Here is a 14,945-nt window from a genome sequence, read left to right as displayed (position 1 = left end):
CTATTGCCTCGTTCTCATAAGATTTCAAAGATAAGGTTTTTTTTCCCCCTTAAGAAAGAAATACGGGCTCATTCTAAGTTTGAAAAACATAAGGAAGTTTAAAAAAGTGGTTGAGGAAAAGAAATTCCTATAGTTGCACCATCCAAAGTCAACTACTATTGATACTTTAGTATTTTCAGTTATTCACTCCTTTCTTCTCTCAGACAAACATATGACAGGCCTAGCCTCAATGTTGGTGAATTTCCGTCTTTTTCTACATAAATGTTTTATTTTTATTTTAATGTAGTTGAAATCATACTGTTTTCAACCTCCATTCCTTCTCACTATGCTACAATAAGGAAATTGAGGCAGCTCATCCCTGGACTTGAACATAGGAGCACATCTAGATGAGAAGATGTCAAACTCAGAGGACCTTCCTAAAAAATTAAAATAAAATAAAATCCAAGAGTTGAGGCACAAGCAATCTCATGTTAAATGATAACAGGCAAAGGGCCAAAGAACCAAGGAGGAAATGAACGGCCCTTTCCTATGGCTAGAACCAGATGCATTCACAAAGGAAACATATGATGTTCATGGAGAAACAATTGGAAGATTTGAACATCTTGTTCAATAAGAACCCATACCCAAACCTCAGCCTTCAGAAAGAAATGGCCTCAAAAATGGACATGTATCCAACAGTACAGGTTTGGCTCAAGAACCACAGAGCAGAGGCCAGGTGCGGTGGCTCATGCCTGTAATCCCAGCACTTTGGGAGGCCAAGGCAGGCAGGTTACCCGAGGTCGGGAGTTCGAGACCAGCCTGACCAACATGGAGAAACCCTGTCTCTACTAAAAATACAAAACTAGCCGGGTGCGGTGGCACATGCCTGTAATCCCAGCTACTCAGGAGGCTGAGGTAGGAGAATGGTGTGAACCCAGGAGGCGGAGCTTGCAGTGAGCCGAGACAGTGCCACTGCACTGCAGCTTGGGTGAAAGAGCGAGACTCCGTCTCAAAAAAAAAAAAAAAAAAAAACGAAAACAAACAAACAAACAAAAAAAAACAGAACAAAACTCAAGAAAGCAAAATGCAAGCTTATTCAGCAAACACAATCTCAACAACAGCAATTAGCTGAGGATAGAGTCAAGACCAGTCCTTCCTAAGAAATACAGATATACCAGCCAAATCTCCTAATGATGCCTATCTTGTAGTCCTAGTTTATACAGATCACTGGGCACCCTGGTTGCGACTCACGTTATGCTCCAATGTTAAGGTCCCTACAGATGACTTTGTTGTCCACAAAACAGTTCATTTTGACTGCTGCCAAGATCCTAGAATATACTGCTCCTGCTTCTATCCCATTTTTGGAATCCTGAGTTTATTCTCCATGTTTCAATTCTAATTCTTTTGACTGTTCACCTCTACAAAGTAGAGAGAGATACTAGACACAAAAGGTAACATATTGTAATGTGTGTAATGATTTCCTACAAGAGAGTACTTTTCAGCAATAAGGAACAAACTAGAGATACACACACACATTGTGTGTACAACATGGATGGATTTCAAAAACATTATGTAGCATGAAAGAAAAAAGACACAAAAGGCTACATACTGTATAATTCCATTACATGAATTCCTAGAGCAGGAAAAACTAATCTGTCATGACAAAAAGATTAGTGGCTGCCCATTTGGAAAAATTAAATAGTAAGTGGTAGAAAACTAATTTATCAGGGTGATGGAAATGTTTCATGTGTTAATTAGCTGTTAGTTAGGGTGGCAGTTACCTGGCATATAAATTCCTCAAAACATATAGAACTGGCCGGGTGCGGTGGCTCACGCTTGTAATCCCAGCACTTTGGGAGGCCGAGGTGGGTGGATCACGAGGTTAGGAGATTGAGACCATCCTGGCCAACATGGTGAAACACTATCTCTACTAAAAATACAAAAACTTAGCCGAGCGAGGTGGCAGGCGCCCATAGTTCCAGGTACTCGGGAGGCTGAGGCAGGAGAATGGTATGAACCTGGGAGGCAGAGCTTGCAGTGAGCTGAGATCCCACCACTGTACTCCAGCATGGGCAACAGAGCGAGATTCCGTCTCAAAAAAAAACCAAAAACCGTATAGAACTGTATATCTAAAAGCTGTGCACTTTACTGTATCTAAATTATACCTTAATATAAATAAATATATATAACAAAGAAATTGAGGCAAATGAGATGTTAAATGTTTTTTCTAATCTGTGTCATTAGTAAGTAGCAGAGCTAGGGCTCACTGTCTAATAATAATGTTTCTTGTTTCTTTTCTTTTCTTTTCTTTTTTCTTTGAGGCAGAATCTTGCTCTGTCACCCAGGCTGGAGTGCAGTGGCATGATCTCGGCCCACTGCAACCTCCGCCTCCCAGATTCAAGCGATTCTTCTTCCTCAGCCTCCCGAGTAGCTGGGATTACAGGCGCCCACCACCATGCCCAGCTGATTTTTATATTTTTAGTAGAGACGGGGGTTTCACCATGTTGGCCAGGCTGGCCTCAAACTCCTGACCTCAAGTGAGCTGCCTGCCTCAGCGTCCCAAAGTGCCAGGATTACAGGCATGAGCCAATGCATCTGGCCTCTTGTTTCTTTTCTAAAATCTGCTGATAAAATTTATCTTTTACAGTTATAATTAACATTTTACCATGATAAAGATATTTTCATCAATAAAGCTCAGATTTTCTAAGTCAGCATTTTTCATTTTAAGATTGCTCAATTCGGGGCCAGGCACGGTGGCTCACGCCTATAATCTCAGACCTTTGGGAGGCCGAGGTGGGCCGACCACCTGAGGTCAGGAATTCAAGACCAGCCTCGCCAACATGGTGAAACCTTGCCTCTACTAAAAATACAAAAATTAGCCGGGCATGGTGGCATGTGCCTGTAATCCCAGCTACTCCAGAGGCTAAGGCAGGAGAATCACTTAACCCGGGAGGCGGAGGTCACAGTGAGCCAAGATCATGCCACTGCCTTCCAGCCTGGACGACAGAGCAAGACTCCATGTAAAAAAAAAAAAAAAAAAAAAAAAGAAAGAAAGGTTGCTGAATGTTTGGGTGTCAATGAGAATTATTTCTTTTTTAAGTGGTGGTCTGTGGCAAAGATGCTTAAAATTAACCAAATAATCATGTGTCCCCTGCACCTCCCAGTCTCTCTTGCAATTAGGAGGACCCTGTGACTTTTGAGCCAAAGTAGAGGTGAATAGGTGCAAGTTCCCTCTTCTTTCCTCCCCTGCTGTGATGATGACAGGGGCAGTATGTTAAGAAAATGGAGACTGGGAGCGGTGGCTCACGCCTGTAATCCCAGCACTTTGGGAGGCCAAGACAGGCAGATCATGAGGTCAGGAGATCGAGACCATCCTGGCTAAATGGTGAAACCCTGTTTCTACTAAAAAGACAAAAAAATTAGCTGGGCATGGTGTTGTGCACCTGTAGTCCCAGCTACTCGGGAGGCTGAGGCAGGAGAATGGCATGAACCTGAGAGGCGGAGCTTGCAGTGAGCTGAGATCATGCCACTGCACTCCAGCCTGGGAGACAGCAAGACTCTGTCTCAAAAAAAAGAAAAGGAAATGGAATCCCCAGGTGAAATTAGCTCAAATCCCTGGGGCACTGCTTGCAAAGAAGCTGCCTGAGAGACACCAACCCACCATGGACTTTGTGTGGGCAAAAAAATAACTTCGATGTGTTAAAATGCTACAATCTCATGGCTTGTACGTTGCCACAGCATAACCCACTTATACTAACTAATCCAGGTCTATCCTCTTCAAGGTTGAAAAATACTGCCTTGGGACTTTAGACTAAACTTTCTTATAACTGTTACCTACTTCTTGTAGAGGTGCATATTCTTTTCCCTTTGAATGTTTGAAAAGCTATTAATTCATAAAGCCCAGAAGCTGAAAGGCTTGTTTTTCAAAAGATTTTTCAAAACCCTGAAGGCAGATCCAGCAATCCCACTATTGGGTATACACCTAAAGGAAATGAAATCAGTATGTTGAGTAGATACCTGCACTCTCATGTTCGCTGCAGCACTATTTAAAACACCTAAGATACAGAATCAACCCAAGTGTTCATCAACAGATAAATGGATACATGTGGTATATACAGGTATTAGTTGATAGACATGTAACAAAAAATGATTTTTTAAAAAATGTGGTATACATATACAATGGAATACTATTCAGCCTTTAAAAAAAAGGAAATCCTTCTCCTTAAAGCCTGGGTATTTTGTTTAAAAAAATTAAAATAAAATACAAAATAAAAAGAAGGAAATCTTGTCATTTGGGACAACGTGGATGAACCCAGAGGACATGTTAAGTGAAATAAGCCAGGCACAGAAAGAAAAGTACTGCATGATCTCATTTATATGTGGAATCTAAAAAGGTTGAACTCATTGAAGTGAAGAGTAGAATGGTGGTTACCAGGGTCTAGAGTTGCAGGAGAGTGGTTTGGGGAGATGTTGGCCAAAGGATACAAAATTTCAATTTGATAAGAGGAATAATTTCAAGAGATCTGTTGTATAATATAGTAACTACAGTTAGTAACAATGTATCATATTCTTGAAAATTGCCAAGAGATTAGATTTTAAGTGTTTTCACCACACCAAAAAAGATGTGTAGGCATGGTAGCTCACACCTGTAATTTCAGCACTTTGGGAGGCCGAGGCGGGTGGATCACCTGAGGTCAGGAGTTCAATACCAGCCTGGCCAACAGGGAGAAACTCTGTTTCTACTAAAAATACAAAATTAGCTGGGCATCATGGCACATGCCTGTAATCCCAGCTACATGGGAGACTGAGGCAGGAGAATTGCTTGAACCCAGGAGGTGAAGGTTGCAGTGAGCCGGGATTGTGCCATTGCACTCCAGCCTGGGCAACAAGAGCAAAACTCCGTCTCAAAAAAAAAAAAAAAAGATGTATATGTGAAGTAATGCATCTATTAATAGCTCGATTCAGCCATGCCACAACGTGTATATATATATATTTTAAAACAACATGTTGTATATGACAAATATATATGATTTTTATTTGTTAATCCTTAAAAACAAAACCCTGGATACAAATGGTGCTCTAGAGCTCGGGAAACAATGTGTATATCGAGTTTGTAGGGTGCAGTCAGAGACAGCCTCTCCTTTCCCAGCCCATCTCTGGCACCTTAGGAGGCTGCAGCTTTGTAGTCACCAGCAGACAGCAGCCATGAACAGACAGCAGCCCTCTTTTTTTTTTTTTTTTGAGACGGAGTCTTGCTCTGTCTCCTAGGCTGGAGTGCAGTGGCGCAATCTCAGCTCACTGCAGCCTCTGCCTCCCAGGTTCAAACGATTCTCCTGCCTCAGCCTCCCGAGTAGCTGGGATTACAGGTACACACCACCATGCCTGGCTAATTTTTTTATTTTTAGTAGAGACGGGGTTTCACCATGTTGGCCAGGACGGTCTCGATCTCCTGACCTCGTGATCTGCCCACCTTGGCCTCCCAAAGTGCTGGGATTACAGGCGTGAGCCACCATGCCCAGCCCTCTCTTAAGAGACATCAGCACCAAGGATCATAGTGATGTTCCTTCAAGCAGTCTGTAAACCCAGATGTATCTGACACAGGTCTCAATCAATTTAGAAAGTTTATTTTGCCAAGGTTAAGGAAGCCCCCATGACATAGCCTCTGGAGGGAGGTCCTACCAACATGTTCAGGGTACAGCTTGCTTTTATACATTAGGGAGACACAATATATCAATCAATACCTGTAAGATTTACACTGGTTTGATCTGGAAGGGTGGGACAAATTGAAGGGGTGGGGGCTTCCATATCATAGGCAGATTTAAAATTTTTCTGATTGGTAATTGATTGAAAGAGTTATTATCAATAGAGACGAATGTCTGGGTTACGGTAAGGGGTTGTGGAGACCTAAGCTGTGTCATGCAGATGAAGCCTCCAAGTAGCAGGCTTCAAAGAGAATGGGTTGTAAATGTTTCTTATCAGACTTAAGGGTCTGTTTTGAGGTTAATGCTGGTTGGCTTTTCCTGAATTCCAAAAGGGAGGAGGGATATAATGAGGTATGTCTGACCCCTGCTTCAATCATGGCCTGAACTAGTTTTTTCAGGTTAACTTCGGAATTCCCTTGGCCAAGAGATGGGATCCATTCAGATGACTGGGGGCCTTAGAATATTGTTTTTGGTTTACACAGCCTTGAAAGCAATCAACATGAACCAGAGTTATAAGGAAAGGAGAGAAGTGAGAGTGCAAAGAATTCTGTGGTTTGACCATTGCTGACAGATTGGTTTGTGAGCCACAGTCAAGATATTCCTCTGGGGGCCAAGCTCGGTGTCTCATGCTTGTAATCCCAGCACTTTGGGAGGCGGAGGCAGGTGGATTGCTCGAGGTCAGGAGTTCGAGACCAGCCTAGCCAACATGATGAAACCCCATCTCTACTAAAAATAAAAAAAATTAGCTGGGCATAGTGGTGCACACCTGTAGTCCTAGCTACTCAGGAGGTGGAGGCAGGAGAATTGCTTGAACCCAGGAGGTAGAGGTTGCAGTGAGCCAAGATTGTGCCACTGCACTCCAGCCTGGTTAGCAGAGCAAAGACTCTGTCTCAAAAAAAAAAAAAAAAAAAAGAAGAAGAAGAAGAAGAAAGAAAGAAAAGAAGAATATATTCCTTTGGAGAATGCTATAAGTAATTACAATGCTCCATGAGGTGAGGTAGGGGAGGAAACAGAGGTCCAGCAATAAAATAGGTGAAGGCTTACAATAATTGCAGTTTAGGCATTAACCTTTTTTGTGACCTAATTTGTGCTCACAGGCTATTGAAGCCTGCAACACACTACCTATACACGTCATGTCAAGTGATGGGGACACAGTTTCTGCCACATAGCAGGGATTAGAGATGCAGGGTAGAACTAGAAAAAGGCCTCCCTGTTTCCCTTAGCAGTGAGGAAAACGAGAGAGGGAGGATGGAGGCGCCCACAGTCTAGGGTCTAAAATGCCTTTTACAGCACCCACAAAGAAATTACTAATGTTTAGATGTGCTGGAGGAAACTGCACACATCTATCAATCTGTCCTTAAGAGAGCAGACTCGGCCAGGCGCAGTGGCTCACGCCTGTAATCCCAGCACTTTGGGAGGCCGAGTTAGGAGGATCATCTGAGGTCAGGAATTCAAGACCAGCCGGGCCAACTTGGCAAAACCCCATCTCTACTAAAAAATACAAAAAATTAGCCGGGTGTGGTGGCACACGCCTGTAATCCCAGTTACTTAAGGAAGCTGAGGCATGAGAATCGCTTGAACCCAGGAGGCAGAGGTTGCAGTGAGCTGAGACTGTGCCACTGCACTCCAGCCTGAGCAACAAGAGCAAAACTCCATTTAAAAAAAAAAAAAAAAAGAACAAAAGAGCAGACTCAATATTTAGGAAAATTTTCAAGGCAACAACTGAGATCCAGGTAGACTATACTGATAATTCAAGGGTCCCTTGGCTATAAGAAATTATACATATGTTCATAATTTATGTATATTTAAGCTGTATAGCAAACAAAAAATGTAACAATAGTTGTCTTTGGATGAGTTATTTCTGTTTTTCAATGTTTCATATTTTCATTTTTCTCTGTGAACAAGTATTACCTTTAAACTGGAAATAAGAGTTCCTTGCCATGCTTGCCATACTTCTTGCCTCTTAATTACATAAAAACCAAGACTCTTCTCTGATCCAAGCTGTAATCCAGATTCTTCCTTCCATTCTAATCTGTAGACTTCCTAGGGGTCTTCATCTGATAACAGTATCACAGGTTAGACAACTGCTGTTCTATTCAGCGTCTGGTTGAACTCCTGCAGTAGATGCTGGGGAAAGAGGTATGTGTTAGTAGGAAGAATAGGATAAAGCAACTGTATAATTGCTATTTTAAAACATAGGAATTGAGGTCTCTTGTCTCTGGTTTAATCTGCATTGACGCAGAGTCTTTATAAGCTATAACAGCTGCTAGGTTGTCTCTTTTCCCTCTAATTAAAAGTCAGGGACTAGAGGGAGAATTGCCATTTTTAGAAGTAAATGAAAGGGGGGAAAAGCAGGTAGTTGCTTTGCTACAGAACTTTTTCTTTGTGCAATTAAATGTTGCTCCATATTATTAAGGGTTAATCATGTTTCTCTTTTGGTATACCTCAACAAGCCCCTAAAAGGCATGTCTGTATTACTACAATGTACCTGGAACTAAAAACTTTTGAAACTGAAAACTTGATACAGCCATTATCTGAAAACATGTTTATATTAATCTAGATGTTTAAAGTTGGTGGGGAGATTCCCCACTTCCTGATAAACTCTGAAATACCCTTTATTTAAGGAGGAGCAAAGAGGTATTTTCCAAGTCATTCAGTATTTAAATGGATCGATCTCACTAAAAGCCATTGAGATTCAAATATATTAAATATTAAAACAAGAAAAAATAAATAAAGATGGTGGGGATACAGAAGTTCATGGCGTCCATTTGTTCCCATCATGGTCACAGACCAAGTTGTTTTGCACTCTGGCTTAGAGAACCAAAAGAATCAGGGAAGATCTCTAATGCCTGCCTTGCTCCGCTGAACTAGCCATGCCTCTCTCTCCAACTTGCATGCATAGGGACTGCTGCCTGTTTCATTTTCTGTCCTGCCAGAGGCAATGGGCAACTCTGCTTCTGGAAGCGATGCACTATATTTAGGTATTCATATGCCCCCCTCCCTTTTTTTTTAACCCCCTACAGATTATTGGCTTCACTGTGATTGCAAACAAGATAAGCATGGCCACAGAAACCAGCCAGACGCTTATTGACATGATTCCTTATAGGTCAGTAATTCCACTTTTCAAGATTGCTTTTCTCTTTCTGATACCCTCTCTTAGCCTCTGACCACACAGCCTGATTGATATTTTCTACTAGCAGTCTCTGGCCAAAGCAAAATTCATTTTAGAACACAGAGGTTCATGAAAGGAGAAGGGCTAGGGACAACTCCTTGTGTCTTCTCTGGTCAGCCTCTGTCTCTCTTCTCATAGTTGAACCAATCCCCTTATCCAGGAAAACTGTTATATGCACTGAATACCAGAGAATCTCATGTTTTTTTTCATAGCACATGATAGGCCTTCTCAACTACCATACCTCTCTGATTAATTCTCAAGGGGTGGACAAGAGATGCCTCGGTTTTTCTAGCCTCTCTCCTGTGGGTCTGTGTTCAGAAGATGAACGTTCCTTCTGCCTTCACAAACTTAGACTAAATAGATGCCCTGTTTTTATTTATTTATATATTTATTTATTTATTTTTGAGACAGGGTCTCACTCTGTTGCCTAGGCTGGAGTGCAGTGGCGCAATCATGGCTCACTGCAGCCTTGAATTCTCAGGCTCAAGTGATCCTCCCTCCTCAGCTCTCTGAGTAGTTGGGACTACAGGTGCACACCGCCATGCCCTGCCACGCCTGGCTAATTTTTTGCATTTTTAGTAGAGACAGCATTTTGCTGTGTTGCTCAGGCTAGTCTCAAAATCCCGGACTCAAACATTCCTCCTGCCTTGGCCTCCTATAGTGCTGGGATTACAGGCATGAGCCACAGTGCCCAGTCAGAATTGGTGCCCTTGAGCAACATTGTTTTCTTACTCTGGGTAGAAAGTGATCTTCAAATAGCCTGGCATATGGAGTTCTTAAGGACTCACAATCAATTTACATTATAATTCCTACCAGTGACTATGAGGCATGGCTCTTGCTTCTGTTAGGAAATTATTTTTTTTTAACCTTAATCAGATGAATCACATTAGCTAAGAAAGGCAATATACTGCAGTTTCTTGACTCACAGAGAGGCTTTTGAAGAGCATTGCCCATTTCCTCACGTTGTATAATAAGGAATTCTGTAAAGAGTGAAGCATACTTGCTAAAACTCCAGGATCACAAAATGTAGGCTTTTTTTTTTTCTTTTTGAGACAAGTCTTGCTCTGTCGCCCAGGCTGGAGTGCAATGCGCTATCTCAGCTCACTGCAACCTCCACCTCCTGGGTTCAAGTGATTCTCCTGCTCAGCCTCCTGAGTAGCTGGAATTACAGGTGCCTGCCACCACGCCTGGCTAATTTTTGTATTTTTTGTAGAGACAGGGTTTCACCATGTTGGCCAGGCTGGTCTCGAACTCCTGGACTCAGGTGATCCTCCCACCTCCACCTCCCAAAGTGCTGGGATTACAGGCGTGAGTCACCACACCCGGGCAAATGTAGGCTATTTTGACACAATCAGTTTGAACTAGTCTCATAACCTACCCAGTTCTCAATGAAATCTGACGATGGCTGAATCAACTTGAAATTCCAGTCAATTAAAAAATGTGGGCAGACACCACCTAGGTACTAGAGAGTACAAAGATAAGCAAGACACGATCTCTGTCCTCAGGAAAAAAAATAATAACAAGAACAACAGTGGGATTGACACTTTACATATTTGTATTATTTCATTTGCTCCCCACAGTAATGCTTTGAGGTAGATATTGTCTTCTTTTTTACGCTAAGGAAACTAAGGCTTCCCATGTTTAAATTACTTAGCACATTGCTCCTCCATGGCAGAGCTACCATTTGAACATATTTCTCCTTAATTCCAAAGTCTATAATTATAACCACTCTGTTATACTTACACAATATGCTTCTGTTATCAATGACTTCAAAACCACACAGCCAGGCTGGGCACAGTGCCTCACGCCTGTAATCCCAGCACTTTGGGAAGCTGAGGCAGGTGGATCACTTGAGGCCAGGAGTTTGAGACCAGCCTGGCCAACATGGTGAAACCCCATCTCTACTAAAAATACAAAAACTAGCTGGGCATAGTGGTGTGTGCCTGCAATCCCAGCTACTTAGGAGGCTAAGGCAAGAGAATCACTTGAACCCGGGAGGTGGAGGTTGCAGTAAGCTAGGATCATGCCACTGCACTCCAGCCTGGGCAATAGAGGGAGACTATCTCAAAAAGTAAAAAAGAAAAAAGAAAAAACCCACACAACCAAGTTTTGCTTATCTCTTATAAGATTCAAAGGTACAGATGGACAAATGAGCATTTCAGAAGTCTAATTTTAAGCGTTGCTTTGAGCTTTCTCTTTTATTATGTATTTATCCAGGGCTGCTAGAGAATAGTAAGATTGGACAATTTAAGTTAGCTCCTGCTGTGTCCATGTCCCCTTTTAACCTCATTTGCTAACAAGAATTGGCTGTTACAGAGAACAGAAAGGAAAAACAGTAGTTTATGTTGTTATCATACTAAATATTCAAGCTTTACTAATATAGATTGGGGTAGTAAATTACATTTACTGTGTACCTCTTTGGGACAGCCTCATTCTTACCTAGCTTCTTACAAAGACAAAAAGGTGGAATTTGATAATAACTTAAATACCTACCTGTAAGCATTCAGTTATGCTTCTACTTAGCTCATTACCTGGAAAACGCAAAGGAGCTTGTCAGTTATAAATTATTTTATTATTTTTTTTGAAACAGAGTCTAGCTCTGTCGCCCAGGCTGGAGTGCAGTGGCACGATCTCGGCTCACTGCAACCTCTGCCTCCCGGGTTCATGCCATTCTCCTGCCTCAGCCTCCCAAGTAGCTGGGACTACAAGCACCTGCCACCACGCCCGGCTAATTTTTGTATTTTTAGTAGAGATGGGGTTTCACCGTGTTAGCCAGGATGGTCTCGATCTCCTGACCTTGTGATCTACCCACCTCGGCCTCCCAAAGTGCTGGGATTACAAGCGTGAGCCACCGCGCCCGGCCTTAAGTTATAAATTATAAATAAGAAATTAAAATAGACATAGTAGGGCCAGACACAGTGGCTCATGCCTGTAATCCCAGCACTGTGGGAGGCTGAGGCAGGCGAATCGCTTGAGCTCAGGATTTCAAGACCAACCTGGGCAACATGGTGAGACTCTGTTTCTAAAAAAAAAAAAAAAAATTAGCCAGGTATGGTTGCATGTATCTGAAATCCTAGCTACTTGGGAGGCTGAGGTGGGAGGATTTATTGAGGAAGGATGAGGCTGCAGTGAGCCATGATCACGCCACTGCACTCCAGCCTGGGTGACACAGCAAGACCTGGTCTCAATACAAAAAAAAAGAAGAAGAAGAAGAAGAAGGAAAGAAGAAGAAGAAGAAGACATAGTTGGATGGTGAAGAAAATGATATTTAGCTCTTTGAGGTGCTAAAAGTGAATTCTTTCTACTCAAAAATAAAATTTTAAATGTAAGAACTAATAAGAAATTTTAATTAGATAAGGGATTATTTGCTTTGTGGAAATATATATCACAAAATTTCTTTTAAGATAATTTTCCCAAGGGTATTTACATGATTCATTTTATTGAATTTGGATTTTTATATAATTTATCAGAAGGAAATCAACTGTTGAGGCATACATATTTGTCTTTGATGAAATGATTAAAGATAATCAAAAGAATGAATAAGCGTTTCAAATAGCAAACCTTATCTAAAACACTTAGATTTTTTTTTCTGACTTAGAAAGTAATCTAGAGAAATAAAAAAGGAAGCATATTTGTGCTTCTAGATTTGACTTAAAGAATTATGCCAGTATGGATCTATAGAAAAACACCACTCTCCCCAAATCATCAAGATTTTTTTTCCTTCTATAGTCTGTTGATATTGTGCTTGATTTCTGACTGTTAAACTAATGCTTCACTCTGGGATAAACCCCACTTGACCATAGTGTATTATCCTTTTATATATTGACTCTCTAAAATGATAAGAATTTTTGCATTTGTGTTTATGAAGGATGTTGGTCTGAGTGTCTTTTTTTTTTTTTTTCTTCTTGTGCTGTCTATGTCTGGTTTTGGTGTCAGAGTATATTGAATTTTTTTTTTTTTTTGAGACTGATTCTCACTCTATCACCCAGGCTAGAGTGCAGTGGCACAATCTCTGCTCACTGCAACCTCTGCCTCCTGGGTTCAAGAGATTCCCATGCCTCAGCCTCCAGAGTAGCTGGGATTACAGATGCGCGCCACCACACCCAGCTAATTTTTTATATTTTTAGTAGAGATAAGGTTTCACCATGTTGGCCAGGCTGATCTCGAACTCCTGACCTCAAGTGGTCCACCCACCTCGGCCTCCCAAAGTGCTGGGATTGCAGGCGTGAGCCACCGCACCCAGCCATATGCCACCGCACCCAGCCGTATGTTGACATTATAGAAAGATTTGGAAAGTATTGCCTCATCTTCAACTTCTGGAAGAGTTTCTATAAAATAGGCATTATTTCTTCCTTAAATATCCATCTATTGTTCACCTATTGGTATGGTCTCAAACAGTATCAAGAAACCATTTTTCGTGAATCATTAATGTTTTGCCTGTTCTGTTTACTGCCATTGCTACCTGGCAGAAACATTGAACTACAAGACACAACAACATGTTCTCTCAATGGCTTTCATAACTTGGCTTGGTTTGCTGGCAGTTTTGGCAGGCTGCTGCCTCAATCACTCCGCTTGTCCCTATTGTCATTAAAAAAAAAAAAAAAAATCAGGACAGCCCAGTGTTAGAATAGAGTGGCGGAGGTACCAAGAAAGGATTCCTGCTATCTAGAAGTAATTCCACTATTCTATTCCAGCTTTCTGTTTCCTGTAACACCAGATTTCAGCCTTCTTCCCAAGATAATTTTACAAGCCTTCTCCTTATCTTTGGTGAGCTCCTTTCTGCTCATATTTCTGGGCAAGAAGATTGCCAGTCTTCACAATTACAGTGTCAATTCCAACCAGGTGAGAGGACTATTACTTCCTCTGATCCTTAACTCTCTGTTCTTTAATCAAAGCCTCCTGCCAACATGAAGCAGGAGTCTTTTTTAACTGAAGAGCCACTTGGACCATGGTTTGGACAGTAATCACAAAGGATTTTTGAGAGGTGAGGGATACTTAACTTTGAGGGCACTTGAATTAACCTGAGTGTTATTGCCCTAGAACAGATATGGTACAGAGAGGCCAGAAAATTATGGCATCATGTTGTTAAGCTAGGAGAGTTTCACTTTTCTTAATTTTAGCTTTCTTTCTACCAAGTCCTCCAACCACATACTGAGGTGCAATAAGAAATGCTGCAGAACGTCTTATAACAAGCCAGGGTTGGGCCAGGAGTAGTGGCTCACGTCTGTAATCCCAGCACCTTGGGAGGCCAAGGCAGGTGGATCACGAGGTCAGGAGATCAAGACCATCCTGGCTAACACGGTGAAACCCTGTCTCTACCAAAAATACAAAAAAAAAATTAGCTGGGCATGGTGGCGGGCGCCTGTACTCCCAGCTACTCGGGAGGCAGAGGCAGGAGAATGGCATGAACCCAGGAGGCGGAACTTGCAGTGAGCCGAGACCGCGCCACTGCACTCCAGCCTGGGCGACTCCATCTCAAAAAAAAAAAAAAAAAAAAAGCGAGGGCTTCTAATACCATACAGTTGGCCTCCCAGAAATAGTGTTTGTCTTTTAGCCCTTTCCCTAGAACTCAAGAGGGAAATATGGAAACAACAGGTGTTCCAATTTGACCTTTTTTTTTTTTTTGAGATGGAGTTTTGCTCTTGTTACCCATGCTGGAGTGCAATGGCATGATCTTGGGTCACCACAACCTCCACCTCCCAGGTTCAAGCGATTCTCCTGCCTCAGCCACCCGAGTAGCTGGGATTACAGGTGCTCACCACCATGCCCAGCTAATTTTTGTATTTTTAGTAGAGATGGGGTTTCACCACTTTGGCCAGACTGGTCTCGAACTCCTGACCTCGTGATCTGCCTGCCTCAGCCTCCCAAAGTGCTGGGATTACAGGTGTGAGCCACTGCACCCAGCCCAATTTGACCTTCAGGGTAGTACATAAGGCAGGGAGAATAGCATTGTGCTTCTCCCTGTCATCCTAAGTCCTGGTCATCACTTGAAAGAGAATAAAAATGCCAGAGTCTCATTTTCTCACCTTGAAAAAGCACTTTCCTTGTGATGACTAGCTAAAATGATGATTTGGTTTAATCAAGAAAATCAG

General features: G+C 42.1%; 1 protein-coding gene and 1 long non-coding RNA gene across 23 annotated transcripts in view; one reads left to right on the top strand and one right to left on the bottom strand.

Moving 5' to 3' along the window:
- Positions 1-14,945, top strand: part of SLC26A8 (solute carrier family 26 member 8) — an 82,009-nt gene that overhangs the window by 34,053 nt on the left and 33,011 nt on the right. For 19 of the 22 annotated variants that reach the window (XM_055113529.2, XM_063604860.1, XM_055113530.2 and 16 more), the window contains exons 8-9: positions 8,705-8,787; positions 13,548-13,695. The exons of the other annotated variants lie outside the window; for them this stretch is intronic. In XM_055113529.2, coding sequence (XP_054969504.2) covers positions 8,705-8,787; positions 13,548-13,695 — 231 coding nt within the window. The remainder of the gene's footprint in view (positions 1-8,704; positions 8,788-13,547; positions 13,696-14,945) is intronic. 22 annotated transcript variants of the gene reach the window in all.
- LOC134730496 (uncharacterized) overlaps positions 343-14,945 on the bottom strand; it is a 70,442-nt gene continuing 55,839 nt past the window's right edge. The window contains exon 3 of the long non-coding RNA XR_010112274.1: positions 343-7,808. This is a non-coding gene — a long non-coding RNA (uncharacterized LOC134730496). The remainder of the gene's footprint in view (positions 7,809-14,945) is intronic.

This window comes from Pan paniscus, chromosome 5 (genome assembly GCF_029289425.2).
Source record: "Pan paniscus chromosome 5, NHGRI_mPanPan1-v2.0_pri, whole genome shotgun sequence".
NCBI lineage: Eukaryota > Metazoa > Chordata > Mammalia > Primates > Hominidae > Pan > Pan paniscus.
The sequence above is the reverse complement of the archived record's forward strand: the minus strand, read 5'-3'. Positions and strand labels throughout refer to the sequence as shown.